Consider the following 18,666-nt stretch of genomic DNA (forward strand, 5'->3'; position numbering starts at 1 on the left):
GTCTTTTTTTCCTGGTAATAACTAGCCTAGTAACTGCTAATTAATGATGTAAAGAGGTAATGGAACATGGAGGCAGGGAGGCTCATAGAAACTTGGCAGGTGAGGAGACATCACAGGAGAGTAACAGGGACTAGGTTCTGGTAGATTCAAAGCAGTGGATTCTCAGCTCTCCTTGGCCACTCTACTGTGTAACCTCAGAAAGATTAGTCAACCTTGAACTTCAGTTTCTCCATCTGTAAAATGGAGATAATACTCCCTACCTTGCATTATTGTTGTAAAGATAAATAGTAGCTACTGCTATTATTAATGGAGAGAAGAATAAATGCTTTAATACTTTGTACTTTTGGCTGATTCTTTCAAAAACACAGAAAGAAATATTCATGGAAGGCAAAGATGATTTAGGCTACACTGCAAATTGATAAGAATCTATATTGTGGAGTATCCACAGGATAAGTCAATGTAGAATAAAAGTTAAGATGTTTGGACATGCCCACAGAGATTATGTTCTGGAAAACTATTATAAAACCCTAGGGACAACGTAGGTATATTTTTGGTGAATCAGACAGTAGGGATGAAAGATGCTGACCAATGACCTAAGTTTATGAATGAGGCAATGTACCTGTGACACTGAGTGGGAAAAAGAACCTGTGTTTCTCCTACTATGCTCTCACAACATACTTCTGATGCCAGATGTGTGGGGATTTCACCCCGCCAGCAAGCAAGCCATCAGTTCTGCAGTGGACACCACCTGGGTGTCCTCCAATTCAATTCTGATACTATCTACCTGGAGACAGTATCAAGTCCCACAAGATGAGGGCTCAGTCCCATAAGACTGTCCCCTACTTCGAATGCCAATCACAGCCCCAGGTTGTTTTACCTGTGCTTCTGACCAACTGGCTATAGATTGGGGTTCCCACAACCCCCTCCTTGGGTTCAATTAATTTGCTAGAGCAGCTCTCAGAACTCAGAAACACTTACATTTACCAGTTTATTATAAAGGATATTACAAAGGATAGAGATGAAGAGATGCACAGGGCGAGGTATGGGGGAAAGGGACAAGGAGCTTTCATGCCCTCCTTGGGAGTGCCACCCTCTAGGAACCTCCATGTGTTCAGCTATCCAGAAGCTCTCCATTGCCTGTCCTCTTGAGCATTTTATGAAGACTTCATGGATAGGTATGTGTTGGGAAAATAGAACAGTTTGGTCAGGGCTCTCGCCTTGGGTCCAGTTGGGTGTGGTTCAGCATCCTTTGTAAGCAAATTGTGTGTGTGTGTGTGTGTGTGTGTGTGTGTGTGTGTGTGTGTGGAGTTAGTGAGCATGTGCGCCGATCTTTTTAGTTTTGTTGCTATTCGTGTGTTCTCTAGAGAGAGAGAGAGAGAGGTGGAGAGAGACAGAGAGAGTTTGGTGAAGCAGGCGGGAGGGTGTCGGCCTCAAGTGTCCACCCAACACAGCCATGCTTTCCAACCTATGGCTTCCAAGGACCTTTTGGCCTGTTACCTAGCTCACAGACCTGTGTGAAGGGGTTTGGGGACCCAGCCTGGCATGTGAAGGGTTTGAGACCCAGTCTGTGAATGGGCTTGATCCAGAGTATGGGCTCCAGATCCAGCCTTAGCTTGACAATCGGCCCAGTTGGTGTAGGATTACCAGCAGGTAAAGGAGCACTACAACTGGCGTGGTCGAGTGGCTTTACAATTGGCATCATGAACAGGATTAAGAGAGCGCTTACAATTGGCGCTGTGAGCAGGATTCCAGACACTGGCCTTAGAGTAGCCAGACAGTATGATTGAAACATGGACAACCGTGTGGAAATGTGACTGGACAAAAAGAGTATGATCTAATACTGGTAGACTGGGTGAGGAAAACCAGCAGGGCGTGTCTGTTCATATTTTTCTTGGCCTCTCTGTGTTACAAGGCTGTGCTCTAACCAGCTGGGCTCAGCCCGCTGGCCTCTCTGTGCAGCATTCCTTCCTCCTGGGTATAGAGCAGGGCCCCTTATTAAATGGGGGGCATCTTATGGCCTACAACCAGAGAATGTAGGTCAGAGAATTTCTTTATGGCCAGCTCTAAGACAGAAAGGTGGGGGAAGAGTGAAGCATGTTTTTAGTTTCTTCTCTTTTTTGGTGGCTGGCTGATATGCTGCACTCTAACCAACTGAGCTAACTGGCCCTATTTTTGGTTTCTATGGCCTAATGAGAAAAAGAAGCAGGTGAAAGGAGGTTAGGAGAAGGTCAGAGAGAGATTCTGTTTTCTGAGGCCCACTTCTGAGGCCTACACTACCGGAACATTATAACAAAACACTGCTTTTCACCATTATCGCTCTGAAGCTGTTCTGAGGCTGCTTCAGGAACCAAGAAGAAAAGGTCAAATATTTGAACAAAAGATATACTTACTGTTTTAGACACTTAGGAAATAACAAGGGCTATGGGAGTTAGGAGCCAGGAACTGTGGACAAAAACCAGTATCTCTACATCATAACATCACAAATGAATATTGGAGGAATGAAGAACAAGAACAAGACAAGAGAACCTAAGCATAAACACAACTTAAATTCTATTTAGAAATAAAATTGTCCCCTGAGATAGCAGTAGTAATACAAACAATATACCATAATGTTAATTTAGTGGCATAAATAGGAAGCTAAAATATGGGAATACATTCAGCCAGGAGATTCAATACCTGGCTCAGAGAAAATATACCATGATTAAGTATATTTTACTTAGGTAAGGAGAAGAGGAACCTGGTAATAGAGAAGTAATTTTTATTTTATAACCAGGAAGGGTTTATTTAATAGACCTCTATTGATAAGGACAAAATAAGAACATTCAGATGAATGATAAAACTTTAAATTTAAATATTACTTAGCAATTTCCAAAGTATTCTGGTAATCCTTATCACATATGAGCTTTATATCTATCCTGCGACTGAGGACGGGGCAGATATTTTAGTCCCAATTTTAAAGATGATGGAACTGAAGTTTAGAGGTTAGGACTCACTTATGTTTTCACTGTTAGATATAGTGCAGCTATTATTCAAACTCTGATTTTCTAACCTCAGTCCAGTGTTCTTCCCAACATAGCATGATATGATGATACTTAAAATAACCTTCATGTACTACATCAAACACAGAAGCCACCATTTTGCTTGAATTAAAAAGTGCAAGAGAAGGACCGACCCCGTGGCGCACTCGGGAGAGTGCAGCGCTTGGGAGCACAGTGGAGCTCCCGCCGCGGGTTCGGATCCTATATAGGAACAGCCCGGTGCGCTCACTGGCTGAGCGCGCTGCGGGCGACACCAAACCAAGGCTTGCGATCCCCTTACCGGTTACAAAAAGACGAAAAAAAAAAAAAAAAAGTGCAAGGGAACAAAATATACCTATGTCTGGGTTTCACAGGTAGAAGTTCAAAGTTATGAAAGAAAAGAGACCATCATTTAAAGATGGAGGTATGTATGATGAAATACAAAAGAGAAGTGGAAAGAAAGAGAAATTAAAAATTTTTTAAATGATAAAAATCTTAGGAGGAGGAGGGGAAAAAAGAGATAAAAGTTAGTGATAACAATTCTAAAAACAACAGAAAGGCCAGAGGATCCATAGAACTAGATGAGGTAGTTATATAAAATCATAAATTATTTGTCTTTAAGTTATGGGACCAGAAAAAAGAAAAGAACAAATGATAAGGATGAATAACAGCAAGTGAATAACAACAAATTTAAAAGTAACACAAAGAAATTCACCAGTCTATTGTGTAAAATGTTTTTTACATCTGGGCAACAATGATAAAGCAGAAATAAACTGTGGCAAAAGTACAAGAGGTCAGAATGGCCTATCGTAACTGTTTTAATAGCAGTTTATTTTCTTATCTGTTAAAGTAGGATCTGTGAAGTCTCCCCTGCAAAGTGTTTTTTCTAGTTTATGAGTAAAGCTTCCAATTTTGGGGTACTCCTACTTGAGACCTCATTGACCACAAACAAAATCTACTCAGGTTATTTTTGAGTTAATCCTTTCTCTAATTAAAAAATAAACCCCTGTTATCATCCAATGTCAATTTTTGGTTCACAATCATATCAAAGAACGATATCTTTAAAAAGAATAGAAAGAGATATAGGGTGAGAAGTAAAACAAAAGAGAAAAAAAATTACCTCTCCTAGTCCTTCTAGTGCTCTGAGTACAATGAGAGGTCCAACTCCTAAATCTGCAGCAAGGGGAGTGAACAGGGTGAAGATAGCGGTGCCGAGGACCCCAAATCCTAGCAGCAGTTTCCCCCCTACTTTGCTGGCAATATATCCTCCAGGAATCTGTGTGATGATGTAGCCATAAAAAAAAGAACCGAGAATCCATCCTTGAGTTTCTGCATCCCATTGGTACCTTTTATCCTACAAAAAGGAGGAGGAAAAAAGCAATGCTTTAAGACCTTGACTAAACAGCTCCTTTATCTTACTGGCATGTAAATACATAAAAATGAAATTCTGAATCACTGTTTTGGATTGAAGAACATGTAAACTTTCTGGTAGATGGGTAAGTTACCACAATACAGACATACAATTTCTAGAAGTGAAAGAAAAAGAATTGAAAGTTATAAACTTCAAGAAGGCTAGCTATTTTATGAACCTAAACCACAGGATGAGCTGTAGAAGTTTTGTTATAACCATGACCAAGAAGCCTCAAAAAAGAGCCACAGCCTTAGTCCAGAAAGCTATTAAACAGATGCTATAGTGCTTGAGCCAGGCTTTGGAACCAGGCTTGGATTTAAGCCTAGCTCTTTTACTTAGTGGATGTGTGAACCGGGAAAATTAAATGAAAAAGGCACATAAAATAAGGCCTGTTACACAGTAAGTGTTCACCTAATGTGAGCTATTAGCATGCACAAATGTAGATAATTAATATCTCCCCATTTCAGACCAAGCACTTGAACATGGATACAGACACTATAAAAGAGCAAGAATTGAAATCAAACCATAAACTTCACATGAGCAGGACCTGTCTTTTAATTAGCAGCAGCACAAAGTAAGATACTAATGAAGATTTCATGACTGATGTGAATATCTGACATCTTTAATGCATGTAGCTGTATAACTGAGCCAACATGTCAAGAACCATTCCAGTATTGTTTTTATTGCTGAAATAAGGTAGATGAAGGTAAGTAGCTAGGTGAACAAAAGCACTTTCCAAAGGGAAAGACAGAAAGGAAACCCCTAATTAACTAATTGTCTAGAACTTCATGAATGGTTCAGCCACTGAAGGTCCTAGGTTGGAGTGGAGAAAGTGGGTGATGTATACCTAAATATGTTATTCAGCAACAATATTAAGTCAAATATAAAGACTTTTGATAAGTCATTATTTTGTTCGGGTGCTTGTTTAGTGCTTCTTCTCTGCTTGAGTGCTTCTGTTTGTAAATGGCAGAGAAGACTCACCCAAGTGTGATCTGGCTCTTTTGTCAGCACTGAAAATGGATGAACATATACTCACAAATAGGATACCAGCCTTTTCTCCCTATACTGTCTCACTGTGTGATAAGTAAAATATTTAAAGTATATAAAACTTAGTTCTAAAGAAATTATGAGTACACATGTATCAGTTCCACCCTATCATGAGGCGGGCAAAACAAGTAGCTTAGATTAGTAATTAAGTAGCTTAGATTAGGCAAGTATAAATTTGGAAAAGAACGCCCTAAGAAATTGTCCAGTTCTTATTTTTCATCCTGCAGTTGAAATTACCTAAACTCTTCCTGCAACAGTAATCCTATAATTGAAACAGTTATTAAATAATAGTCCTATAAATACTATTTAGCAACACTTAAAACAATCCAGTTTTCTGATATGCCAAACAGGTTTTTCCAAATTGTCTACAAGGATGGTATGTTTATAGAGGAAACAAGAACTACTGTTCAAACAGATCAAGGTGCATAGTAGCAGTGCTACAATTATAAGTTATTGTCCAACTAGTTCTTGGGAAAACGCAAAGAAATTCAGAGTATACATAAAGAATTTGTGGTTTCTGTAGGATGAAGAAAGACCTTTTAATATTTTTACTTGGAAGTATTTTAGGGTTAATTAAGATAGTTGGCTTAAAAAAATAGCACTTACTGTTTGATTACGAAGAACTTTTATGGGGGTAGAATGCTCTGCACACTCCTTAGAAGTTCTATTATCTTCTGAAGTTGTATTTGAATCTACCATATCCACTAATGCAACACTCAGATTCACTCGTAATGCATAGAGAACGAAGAAACCAAAAAAGGCCAAAATTGCTAAATTGTAACGAGCAGAGCAGCACACTGGAGCTGAAATAAAGATTGAGGGAAAACTTTAATTAAAAGAATAAATTAGATATCATCTAAACCACGAAAAAGGTTACTTTTTAGAAGTACACAGACAAATGAATCATGAATATTTTTCTGAGAATTTTCTCAGGTTAATCAAATCTAAGTACATTTATCAGAGTATTTGTTCCCCGTATCTGCAGTTTTGGTAAAAATTTAACACATGACAGCCTGAATGGTAAGACAGTTTATTACTGAGGTAATAGCTTTATCAGTTTTGCTCAGGAAAGTCTCCATTCCAGAGTCAAACTGAACCCTATTCCATGTCAGCCAGCAAAGATGTGGCATGAGAGAAACAGGTCAGGAGGTTTAATGGCATCACTATTCCTGAAAAACTATCTAAAAGTACAGTGACATAGCATATATATTACAGATTATGAGTTAGTAGCTATCTCACTGTAAATGTAGCATAGCAAAACAAACAAAACCAAAAAAGAAAACCCTTTTACTGCCAAGACTAGGGTACAAAACCCCTCTTGATACATTTCTTACCTTGATGAGTATCCTCAGAGGCTGGTTTTGAATCAGAAGCCATGATTAATACTTAAGCCTCTCCTAAGTGAAATGTATTTAAGAATCCAGAAGCAGATCTGCAGAATCTATGACAGTTGCAGCATCTGTGACAGTTGCTCAGTAGTTATCATGCTTAAAGGGCCCACAGTAAAAAGGGAAAGAAGTGAATGTACCACAATGATAAAAAAATAAATAAATAAATAAAAAGGGGGGCAGAATAGTTTGGAGGAACCAGAAAGCAGATAGCTGACAATGAGATGGGTGTGATGACAACAAAACAGAGGCAAAGGGAATTTAGAGGATTGGCAAGAAATAAAGTGTTGAGCTGTGATTATAACCCAAGAAGAAAGTAAAATGGAGAAGGCGAATGGTTTAGAAAAGTACACTTGGATATGTGGGAGCTTTTGCTGTTTTGTTCAGTGCTGTATATCTCTAGTGCCTACAGCTGTGTCTGGGAGAGTTGGTACACAAACATTTTTGTAGGTTATAAGTAGAGAGGTGTCTCCTGATGGAAGGACACAATCTCACCTTTGAAGTACTCTTGACAATAGATAAGACAGACAGATACCTCAAAAAGTTCATGGAAAAATAGAATTGAAAGACAGTACAAATACTTCCATGAACTTTTTAAAGACCCCTCGTAGAATCATAATCCAATGAAACATCTAGATCTACCAATTTACAGTAAACATAAGGGATAGAAGAATATGTTAAATGACAACACGGGGATGAAAATTGCAAGGAAAAAGAAAAGAGAGGAATGGGGGAACCTATAGATTAAAAGAGACAAGAAACATTTCAATCATTTGGAAGACATGGACATTACTGAGATCCTGATTTGAAAAAGATTATAACGTAACTGGGGAAATATGAATACTGACTGGGTATTTGATAAGGATCATTTTTATGTGTTGTCATAATGGTCCTGTAGTTGTTTAAAGAGTACTTATCTTTTAGAGATACATACTGAAACATTTATATATGAAATGACATGGTATCTGGGATCTGCTTCAAAATAATCATGTATGAGCATAAGAATAAATGAAACAAGACTGGCCATGAGTTGACAACTGTTTAAGCTGGGTGCTTATTCACTATACACTTCTATTATTGTGTATGTGTGAACTTTTCCATAAAAAAATGAAGGCCTAGATGAAGTAGGAGAGTCGTCAAAGCAGGGTAGTTATAGAGGCAAGAAGGAAGGATGCCTAGTTGTAGTTAAAGCAGTTAGGGGAGAAGGCAAGGTACAAGGAAGACTGAAGGAGGGAACGAAATCATTAGACATGCAGGAGTCCAGAGAGCTGAAGGGACATGTGTTAGACGGAAAGTCACTAAGGATTATGGCAAGAACTGGAGTGTAGAAGATGGAGGTGAATCAGGAGCGAGAGCCTCTGATGAATGAGGCAAAATGTGGGAGGTGGGTACATGATAGCGACGATGTAACAGAAAGGTGATCTAGGCCAAAGAAATTAAGGGTGGTGGGGTCATTGTCTGGAAGCATCTATGTGGATAAAGGAGTCTTCAACCTGATTGATTCGTGTAAGGTATGAGAAAATAATCACCCCTTGAGAGAGTGGTGGGGAGTGGGAGCGTTATCCCCAGAAGGCCAGGTTTCTGGTGAAGCAAGGAGGTGCAGGTGGTGAGGGAAGGCTGATGAAAATCCAAGGATGTCTTGGCATTTATTCACTGCAGAAAGGTTTGGCAGTGGGGAGGAGAGGGTCTGGATCAGGAGCAATGAAGTACTGAGCGGTGAGGGCCTGAGAATGATGTCAGGAATCCATTGAGACAGGCATGGACCTGTGCAAAGATGATATTTTCTCTAGAGGAAGGTGAGCACTGGACCTAGTGAGCCCCCTTGGCCAGGGTATTGTATTAAACAAAAATGTCCTATCTAAAATGGATAAAATAAGTTTTGCTTTTAAAAAGGGCAATATTCAACTAGTCTCACCTTGCCTATGGGTAATTAATTCCTGATAAATCCTTATATAAATCCCAAATTAACACCCATTTATGTGAAAATGCCAAATTCCATCACAATGGACCCAGTTACTTCAATATTAACATTGACTAACACAACATGACCCAAAGCCATTTTCTTTCATTCTGTAGTAGGGCTGTTCTCTACCAGCATTCCATACCTCATATTTAAGACTATATTCATATATATGAATGTAAATCTTCCAGCCCCCACCTAACACAAGAGGCAACACCTCGCCCCCCACTCCCACCAAAAACAAAACCAAAAAGAAAAGGGCTGTCTGGTTGGTTCATGGTTACAGTGTGGCCTTGTAACACGAAGGTCAAGGGTTCTGTTCCCCCTGCTGGCCAGCCACAAAAAAGAAAAAAAAAAAAATCGATAAAAACAAAGCACAGGATGCATCAGTTATTACTATTATAAGTTAGAAAATCACAAGTTCCAATAGAGTGTGACAGTGAAGAATGAGGCCTCCATTTTTCAGTGCCCAGCTTCTCTGAGGAATGCAAACTCCAGATGGTCTTCATTGATGATGATGATGGTGATGATGATATAATAATAGCAAGTAACACCATGTGCCAAACTCTATTTTAAGCACTTTCTCTTTGCTCATTTATTCTCACAATAACCCTATAATTAGGTATATTATTTTCCCTGACTTACAGATGAGGAAAGCACAGAGAGGTTAGGTAACATGCTAAAGCTTACAAAACTAGTCAGTGAAGCTGGGATTGGTAATTAAGCACTCTGCTCCAGATCTATGCTCTGTCTTTAGACACAAAGAAATGTCTTAGAAGCCCTAAAGCTGATTTCTCCTAACATGAATGAGTACATCTTTGGTACAACTGTATTTTTTTTTTTTTTTTTTTGTGTCGTTTTTGTGACCGGCACTCAGTGAGTGCACCGGTCATTCCCATATAGGATCCGAACCCGCAGCGGGATCGTCGCCGCGATCCCAGCGCCGCAGGCTACCAAGTGCGCCACGGGCTTGGCCCGGTACAACTGTATTTTGAAGGTACACTTAATCAAATACAAGGGAGAGATTTATACGAAAGTAAACCTTCAACTGGAGGAAAGTATGATGAATGAAGAATTTTTATGTATGGGAGGGCAAGCTTTGCCCTTCCATTCCTACTTCCCTCCCTTCCTCCTACCTAAATTAGGCAGAAAAACCTACAGACTTCCAGCTGTTAATCAGCATTGAGCCAGTCTTCCCCTATCATTTTGGTGTGCATCTCTGAATTCCACAGGGCTCAGTAAAAGCAAATGCTTGGGAGAAAATCATAGTTGGGTTGCTCAGAATTCTGTCATATTATACTAAACTGAGAGGTATTAATTCTTAATACTGAAGAAACATATCCTAATTTTAGCTCTTAATAAAGAAGCACTGTGCATAATTAAAACCATGTACCCTTATTCATGGTGGGGTGGGGAACTTCCAAATTTGTGAATAATCAAGTAAAAATGATAAAGCATTTTGCAAATAGTAATTTCTAAAATGTAACACAAGTTGGCCAGTGTCGTGTGTTGAGGAAAGATAGGACTAAAACCCAGGAGAACTCTGAGGCTAGTCCTTAATACCACTATGTGCAATCTTGTGCACTTAACCTCTTTGGCACTCAGTTGCCTGCATGTAAATGATGCTCCACTAGATAGTATCTCTAAGGTCTTTTTACTTCTATAAAATTTTATAACCATGACATTTTATCAGTATTTCCCTCCTGAAAAACAAAACTATATACTTAAGCATATATAAGGTACAGCTAATTTCATACTGGTTTGTTCCAGAAGCAGACGTAAAAGATAAATAAAATGCATCTAAACATATGAAAAGGGAAGTTTTAAGGACTGCTAAAGATTTACTCCTTAAGGCATCAAAACTTTTAAAAAGTAAGTCTGGATGGATGGAAACTTTTCATTTTTAAACACACACCTTCTTAAATGTGTGAACTGAATATATAAAACATAATTTAATCTTTAAAAAATATATCTAAGGGTCATCTTGTTTCCTCTGTTGAGATGATACATGGTGGATATTATTTCTAAACCTGGGACAGGGGCACCACCGAGAGGTAAATGAGATGACCCCTGTAGCCTTCTATAAAGTTGTTATACTCATCTTTGTCTTTTCTATCTCTTTTCTTCTGGTGCTGCGTCTTGTCCTGCTCACAATACCCCAGACACACAGCTTGATTTAAAATATTGTTGACCGATGCAATAATCTATAACTGTAGGCTCCTTCTATATAAAATCTTTATCATATTTTAAATAGCAAAAATAGTGTGTTGCTCCTATTTCTACTTCACTTGCTCTTCACTGGATATGTAAAGAGTGAAAATAAGAAGAGAAATGGCTATAATGAAGGCAGCCACCTCAAGCCTGAAAGAACAGTGCTAATATCATAAAATCTATACATTCAATCCATGAATCAAGCAGGGATTGTTTTTAAGTGATGCTATGAGCTAATTTTTTTCTTTTTCAATTAACTTTATTGAAGTATTACATGAAAACTGTACACATCTGTCCATTCCAATCAAGATCAAGATGTAGAACTTTTCTATTACCCCAGAAAGTACTCTAGTGCCTCTTTGCAGTCAATTCGCTAATGCTTGCAGCTTTCAGGCAATCACTGATCTGCTTTCTGTTATTATATATTAGCTTTGCCTGTTCTAGAACTTCATATCGAAGGAATCATACACTAATATGGTGGCTTCTTTTGCTCAGCATGCTTTTGAGATTTAGCCATGGTGTTGTGTGTATCAATAGTCTGTTCTTTTTTACTGCTGAGTAGTATTCTGTTGTATGGATATACCACAATTTGTTTATCCATTCACCAGTTGATGGCTATCTAGGTTGTTTCCAGTTTCTGATTATTATGAATAAGGCTGCTATAAACATTGTGCAGCTGTATGGGAGTGTATGTTTAATTCTAAAAGAAATTGCCCAAAAGTTTTCCAAAGTAGTTGTACCATTTTACACTGTTACTAGCAAGGTACAAGAGTTCTAGTTATTACATACCTCTGCTAACATTTGGTATTCTCAGTCTTTTTAATTTTAGCCATTCCAATGGGTATATGATGTGTGGTTTTAATCTCCATTTTCCCAACAATTAATGATGTTTAACATTTGAGCTAAATTTCCATTATATATATGTTTATTTTCCAACTGCAAAAGAATATAGTAGTCTCTAGAGAATATCTTTATTTATGACATTTGCTTCTGTACTTCTATACTAGATTATTTTACACAGGAAGATTATAGAATTCTAATGCTATGAGCCACAGAAAAATATCAGTTTATAGAACTAAATCCGACTTCCAGGTAAAACATCACTACAGTACAGTATGTATTTATATTTAGATTTAACTAAAGTAAGCTACCAGCTGCGAGATGGAGCTATAACATTGACACCTCTACTGCCACCATCTGGTAACGTTAAAAACAAAGATAGCACAGAAAACTACTGTTCTCGGTCCGCAAAAGTCAAATATCCAATTCAACTCTTTCTCACACACATATCTTTCAATGCATGCAAACTGATTTGTTTAGTTTTCATTACTTTTAAAGAAGCTATATTACAAAAGTGTCAAATAGCAAAATATGTTAATTTCCCCAAATTCAGGGAAGATGCTTTGTGAAGTACACTGTATGTTGTTTTTGATTTGTTACAAGACCTTTGGCAAATTACCTTAGAGCTCTATAGATATTTTGAGGATAACCGAACTATTTCTTGACTTAAACCGTAGACTGCTACACGGGAGGGGGGGTTCTGCAATATTTTTAGTCTTTTACTGCACAATGTCAAGATATTCGATGGGTTATGCAATAATTGCCGTCTGGAAACTCACAAATGCTAACCCCAGTCCTTTTTTGTCCCCGCCCAAGGAGCTGCCAGATCACATGCTGGCGGATATGCAGCTGCAGAAACCTGGCGGTGACAGGGAAGAAGAGCTGGCGGCTCCGCTTGGCCTTTTGCCTATTGATTTGCAGGTTTCTCCCCCAGTTCGCTCTTACACCCGGTGCTCCGCCCGGCCCTTGGCCATTGATTTGAAGGTTCTTCCCTAGTTCGTTTTTGCACGAGGTACCCAGCTCAGCACGACCGAAAACAACCTCGAGCCCAGCACCGGCAGTACACAGCTGGTCCCTGCCCTGGCCCCACGGGACTGCAGCTGCCGAGGCCCCGCCCGAGCCCCAGGCCCTGCACCGCGGTCTCCGCTCTGCCCCTGGGGCCCCTCCGGGGTTTCTGAGCACCGGGGCAGGCGGGCTGAGTGGGGTCCTGATTGGGCTTCCCCTCCTCGAGTCCCCTCTGGTCTGAGCAGCTTCAGCCCCGCCGGCCCAAGGTGCGGGTACCCTGGCCACGTCCGCCCTGGGACCACCGCCCGCCTAAGGACCGCCCCCCGCCCAAAGCCCTTTGACGGCCCCGCCATTCACCGGCTTCGGCCCGCGGGGCGCCCCGCAGGAGGGGCGTGCTGTCCGTGCTGTCCTCGCCATCGTTCATGGCCCGGCCTGGACCCGGGGATTTCATGTCGCCTACGGGGGACAGGTGTGCGCGTTACCTAGCAGAGCGGAGCCCTCCCACCCGACAGCCGGGGGCTCGGGGCCGAGCGGGCGGGGCGAGGGCGCTAGCACCTCCCTCGGCCACGTCGTGTCACCGAGGCCCCGCCCAGCGCAGCCGCGCCGACTCCGCCCGCCGCCATCTTAGGTTCGGGCATCTCTGGCGCGGGTGAGGCGAGGAAAGCCGGCTTCGGGAGCTCTGGCCTGCGGGGGGCGGTCGGCTCTGCTTAGCCCGTGCCTGGTCGCTTGTGTTCTTGGGAACTTTTCCCGCTCTTGCGTCCCTTTGTAAAGCGCTGGGGTCGCCCCTCCGGAGCGAGGATGTGTGGGAGGCTGGAGGCTGGCAGTGGGGACTTGAATCGCGCATAAATCGGGGGGGGGGGGGGGGGGGGGCTTCCACCAACCTGGGGAAGTGGATGTGTTTTTGACGTTCAGTTGTCAGTAGTAAATTGCCATGACTTAGCAACCTTTGTACTATCTACCCCGTGACAGCATACTGTCCTTAAAATGGCTTTTGAGGTGGAAAAACAGTAAATGGAAATATGTTGAGTCCTATGAAATTGTCGGTTTTATAGGTAAAAATAATCCAATGTAGGCAGTTTCATATGGTTCAACCTATAGAATCCTCTGATGTATGTAAGTCTGTTTTATCCTCACAGGTCTAATTCGGACAGATTTTCTAGCGTTTGCTGACTAGGGGAAAGAGGGACTAGGAAAATGTACCCGCTTGCCTTGGCCAGGCGGATCTGGAGCCGCTGTCCTGACCACAGGGTTCAGTTCGGCAGCTATCATGGTTAATAAAGGGTACATCTGTGGAGAGAGACGGAAAAATAAGATGTACATGCACTCGGAGAGTTCAGTGTAGACGGGGAAGACTCACAAGCCAAGAATTCAGTAAACCGCATTAAGAGACATGGTGAGGTCCATGTGGGAGTCCAGAAGGAAAGGGGAGGATTCTGAAGTCATCCCAGCCTCTGGATCAGTAAATGCTAGGAAAGTTTTCAGCTTAAAAAAGCAAATCAAACCTTGTTTCTGAGCTACTGAAATTACCATATAGATTTTAAACTCTCTGAGGGTTGTAGAGAAAACGCTACTCACACATGATCTCCTGGTGGGTCCTTTTAAAATGTAGATTCAGATTCAGAAGGTCTAGTGTGATAGTTTTATGTGTCAACTTGGAGGGTGTTTTTTTAAAAAAAGTTATTGACACAATAACTGTACATATTTATGTGGTACAATTTGATGTTTCAATACATGTAATTCGCAGAATTTCCAAAATCCTCTGGCTAATTTGAAATACACTTTATTGTTAACCATAGTCACCTCACTATGCATTGCAACACTGGTGCTAATTCTTCCTATCTGTAACTTTGTACCCATCGACCAACCTCTCACCAGCTTTCCCTCCCAGCCTCAGGCAACTGCAAATCTACTCTTAACTTCTGTGAGATAAGCTTTTATAGGTTCCACAAATGAGTGAGATCATGTGGTATTTGTCTTTCTGTGCCTAGCTCACTTCACTTAACAGAATGACTTCTAGTTCCATCCATGTTGCTGTAAATGACAGGATTTCATTCTTTTTTTATAGTGGAATAGTACTCCATTGTGTAAATATACACTTTCTTATCCATTCATATGTTGATGGACACTTAGGTTGATTCCATATCTTGGCTATTGTGAATAGTAATAAACATGGGTGTGCAGATATCTCTTTGACATACTGATTTTGTTTCCTTTGGATATATTCCCAGTAGTGGGATTGCTGGGTCATATGGGAGATGTATTTTTAATTTTTTGAGGAATCTCCATACTATTTTCCATAGTTGCTGTACTAATTTACATTCTAGAGGGTGTTTTGGGATGTGATTAGCACTTAACTGAGCTAACCAGCCAGCCTGAGGTTAACACTTTAATTTGTCAACTTTGGGTAAAGCTGGTTGCCCTTCATTATATGGGTGGGCCTCATTCAATCAGTTGAAGATCTGACTAGAACAAAAAGTCCAACCCTCACCAAGCAAGGGGGAATTCTCCAGCAGACAGTCTTCAAACTTCATTTTCACCATTGGGTCTCCTGGATCTGGAGCTTGCTGGCCTATATTGTGTGAGCCAATACCTTTCTTTCTCTTTCTATTGGTTCTGTTTCTCTGAGAACCCTAATACGTCTGGGATGGGCCTGAGATTCTGTATTGCTGGCAAGTGCTAGGTGACTGCACTGAATATAAAGGTTAGAGAGGACTTTGGCCAGGGAATAAAGATTCCAACAGACTTGAAAGATTTCAAACCAGAGGAGGTTTTTTTTTTTTTTAATATACGCTTTTTATTTTAGAAGTTTCAGATTTACAAAAAAGTTACAGACAGTACAGCGAGTTCTCCATACTTTGCCTAGTTTGACCAGTTTTTTTTTGGCAGCTGACCAGCTGGTGACCTGTTGTTAAGATCTTACATTAGTGTGATACATTTGTCACAACTAATGAGCCAATATTGATTATTATTAACTGAAATTCATACTTTATTCTTTAGTTTTTACCTAATGTTCCTTTTCTGTCCCAGAATACATCCAGGATTCCATATTACATTGAGTCATGGTGTCTCCTTAGGCTCCTGTGACAATTTCTCAGACTTTTCTTGTTATTGCTGATCTTGATGGTCTTATAGAGTACTGGTAGGTTTTATAGAAAACCTCTCAATTTGGGTTTGTCTGATTTTTTTTATAATTACACTGGGGTTATGGATTTTTTAGGGGGAAGACCATAGAGATAAAGTGCTGATTTCATCGTATAATTTTAAGGGAATGTGCTATCAACATAACTCATCACTGATAATTACCACTGGTGATGTTAAGCTTCATCACATGCCTGAGGTAGTGTTTGTCAGGTTTTTCCACTGTAAAGTTACTCTTTTTTCCTCACTTTCCATACTTTTCTCTTTGGAAGGAAATCAGTACGTGCAGTCTACACTTAAGAGGTGGGGAGTTATTTATGCTCCATTACTTTGAGCTGCAGAATTCTTTTGTATGGGAGATTTGTTTATTCTCCCCCATTTATTGATTTATTCAGTCACTTAGTTATATTACTATGTACTTATGGTTATTTACTTTATACTTTGGTTATAATCCAACACTATGTTGTTTATTTTGTTACTCCAAATTGTTCTACCTTTGGCTACTGGGGGCTCTTTCACTTGGCTTCTGTGTCTCTTTTACATACCCCCATTGTGTTTTTTGAGCACCACCTTACTTTCTGGTACAGTAAGATGTTCCTGGCTCATCTTGTATGTTCTCTGCCTCTACCATTTCTCCGAGGAGGATAATACCAGAAACCAAGACCTGGGCACTGGATGTACTTCTTTCTGCTAGGGTGTAATTGATTCTAGGCCCAGAAGAGGTAACTTTTGTTTTTGTTTTGTTTGGTATTCTTCCCAAGAGGATTTTTTAAAAAGTGTAAGGTGACACCTTTTTCTTTCTTATATATGGCATTCACTTCCTGATTGCACACTACTGTAGAAGATTACCGTTGATGATATTTATTTTTTGGTTGGTAATTCCTTCCTTCATTAACACTGTAAACCAGTGCAGTTCAGTAGAAATATAATGTAATCCATATAAGTAATTAAAAATTTTCTAGTAGCCACATTAACAAAGTAGAAAACCAAACAAAAACAGGTGAAATTAATTTTATAACATACATTATTTAACCCACTGTATCAAAAATATTATCAATTCGGGCCAGCCCGTGGCTCACTCGGGAGAGTGTGGTGCTGATAACACCAAGACCACGGGTTCAGATCCCATATAGGGATGGCCAGTTAGCTCACTGGTGAGCGTGGTGCTGACAACACCAAGTAAAGGGTTAAGATCCTCTTACTGGTCATCTTTTAAAAGAAAAAAAAAAACAAACCATCAATTCAGCATCAAATCAATATAAAATTATTAATGAGATATGCTCTTTTTTGGGGGGTACTAAATCTTTGAAACCTAGAAATGGTAGAGTATGCATTTTATACTAATAGCCCATCTCCATTAGGACCAGCCACATTTCGAGTGCTCAATAGACACTTTATGGCTTGGGCTACCATATTGGACAACATAGTTCTAGGTCATGTGAGAGCTTACTCTTCCTGTCTCCCCCCACCCCCCAAATCCTGTCTTTGGATGGGAAAGGAACATCTTTTGGGCAGAGTGCCTTGTTCAAAAGCCTCTAGCTGTTTTCTATAGTTTCCTCTTCTGTAAAATGAAGGTAATAATAGAAACAACCTCATAGGGTTGTTGTAAGTATTAAATAAATAAGATAATGCATGTGAATCACAGTATCTGCTGGTAGTTATCAATATATGCTAACTATTGCATTTTTTAGCTAAATTTGCTTTCCAAAATGAACTTACCCATTTTAGGAACTCCCTTTGATTTTCATTATACCTCTTTTAAGACACATATCACATTTTGTCTGTCTTCAAGGAGCTTATAAATGAAATGTACCTTGAAGGAAATATTTCTTAATACTGTCCAAGGGAAATATAAAATATTTCCCTAATAGTTATGAAAGGTAGAGGTCATATTTTTTATTTCTATTTCTAGAGAGTAAGTGGCATATGATTAATGTATTCCGGAGGAAGAGTGATAATATTTTTAGGAAGGAGTTTCAGAAATGGATAGTCTGGTCATGCTTTCCCATATCCTGTTTCCTTTAGGCAGCTCTATTGTCAGAAGTCCTCAGGCAATGATCACAATATAAACAAAATGATATAGGTAAATGAGCACAGTTTTCTATCATGTTTATATGATAGCGGGCACTCATTGTTTTTGTAGCAGTTTGAATTTCCTCAGTGCCTTACAACTTAACAGTTGGGTAGTTCTTGCAGCATACCAACAAAGACATCAGTATTATTATAATCATTTTAAAGAGAGGAACTAAGATGGCAATTGAATAAAGTGATTTGTCCAAGGTCAGTGAGAGCCACTGTTACAATTTAGGTTTATTGCCTTTCCTAGTATTCAACTCCTAGGATGATGCTTCTTCATAATTTTCTTAATTTTCTACACCTTATGTATTACTGTTGCATCTTTTTTTTTTTTTTTTTTAACTTTTATTTTGTAGATATACATTGTGGTTGATTATTGTTGCCCCTTACCAAAACCTCCCTCCCTCCTCCCTCTCCTCCCTCCCCCCCAACAATGTCCTTTCTGTTTGCTTGTCGTATCAACTTCAAGTAATTGTGGTTGTTATATCTTCTTCCCCCCCCGTTTTTTTTTTTTTTTTTTGGTGTGTGTGTATATATTAATTTTTAGCTCCCACCAATAAGTGAGAACATGTG

At 39.8% G+C, this 18,666-nt stretch overlaps 1 protein-coding gene across 8 annotated transcripts in view; it reads right to left on the reverse strand.

Moving 5' to 3' along the window:
* Nucleotides 1-13,347, reverse strand: part of SLC17A5 (solute carrier family 17 member 5) — a 43,102-nt gene extending 29,755 nt beyond the window's left edge. For 5 of the 8 annotated variants that reach the window (XM_063097543.1, XM_063097541.1, XM_063097545.1 and 2 more), the window contains exons 1-3: nt 13,237-13,347; nt 6,082-6,278; nt 4,138-4,371 (exon numbers count right to left, since the gene is read on the reverse strand). In XM_063097543.1, the coding sequence (XP_062953613.1) occupies nt 4,138-4,371; nt 6,082-6,278; nt 13,237-13,330 (525 nt within the window). In that variant the 5' untranslated portion in view covers nt 13,331-13,347. Of the gene's footprint in view, nt 1-4,137; nt 4,372-6,081; nt 6,279-6,809; nt 6,831-13,236 lie in introns of all 8 variants that reach the window. The other 3 variants (XM_063097547.1, XM_063097546.1, XM_063097542.1) reach the window with 2 other exon arrangements.
* Nucleotides 13,348-18,666: the final 5,319 nt, after the last annotated feature.

This window comes from Cynocephalus volans, chromosome 5 (assembly GCF_027409185.1).
Source record: "Cynocephalus volans isolate mCynVol1 chromosome 5, mCynVol1.pri, whole genome shotgun sequence".
In the NCBI taxonomy this organism is placed as follows: Eukaryota; Metazoa; Chordata; class Mammalia; order Dermoptera; family Cynocephalidae; genus Cynocephalus; species Cynocephalus volans.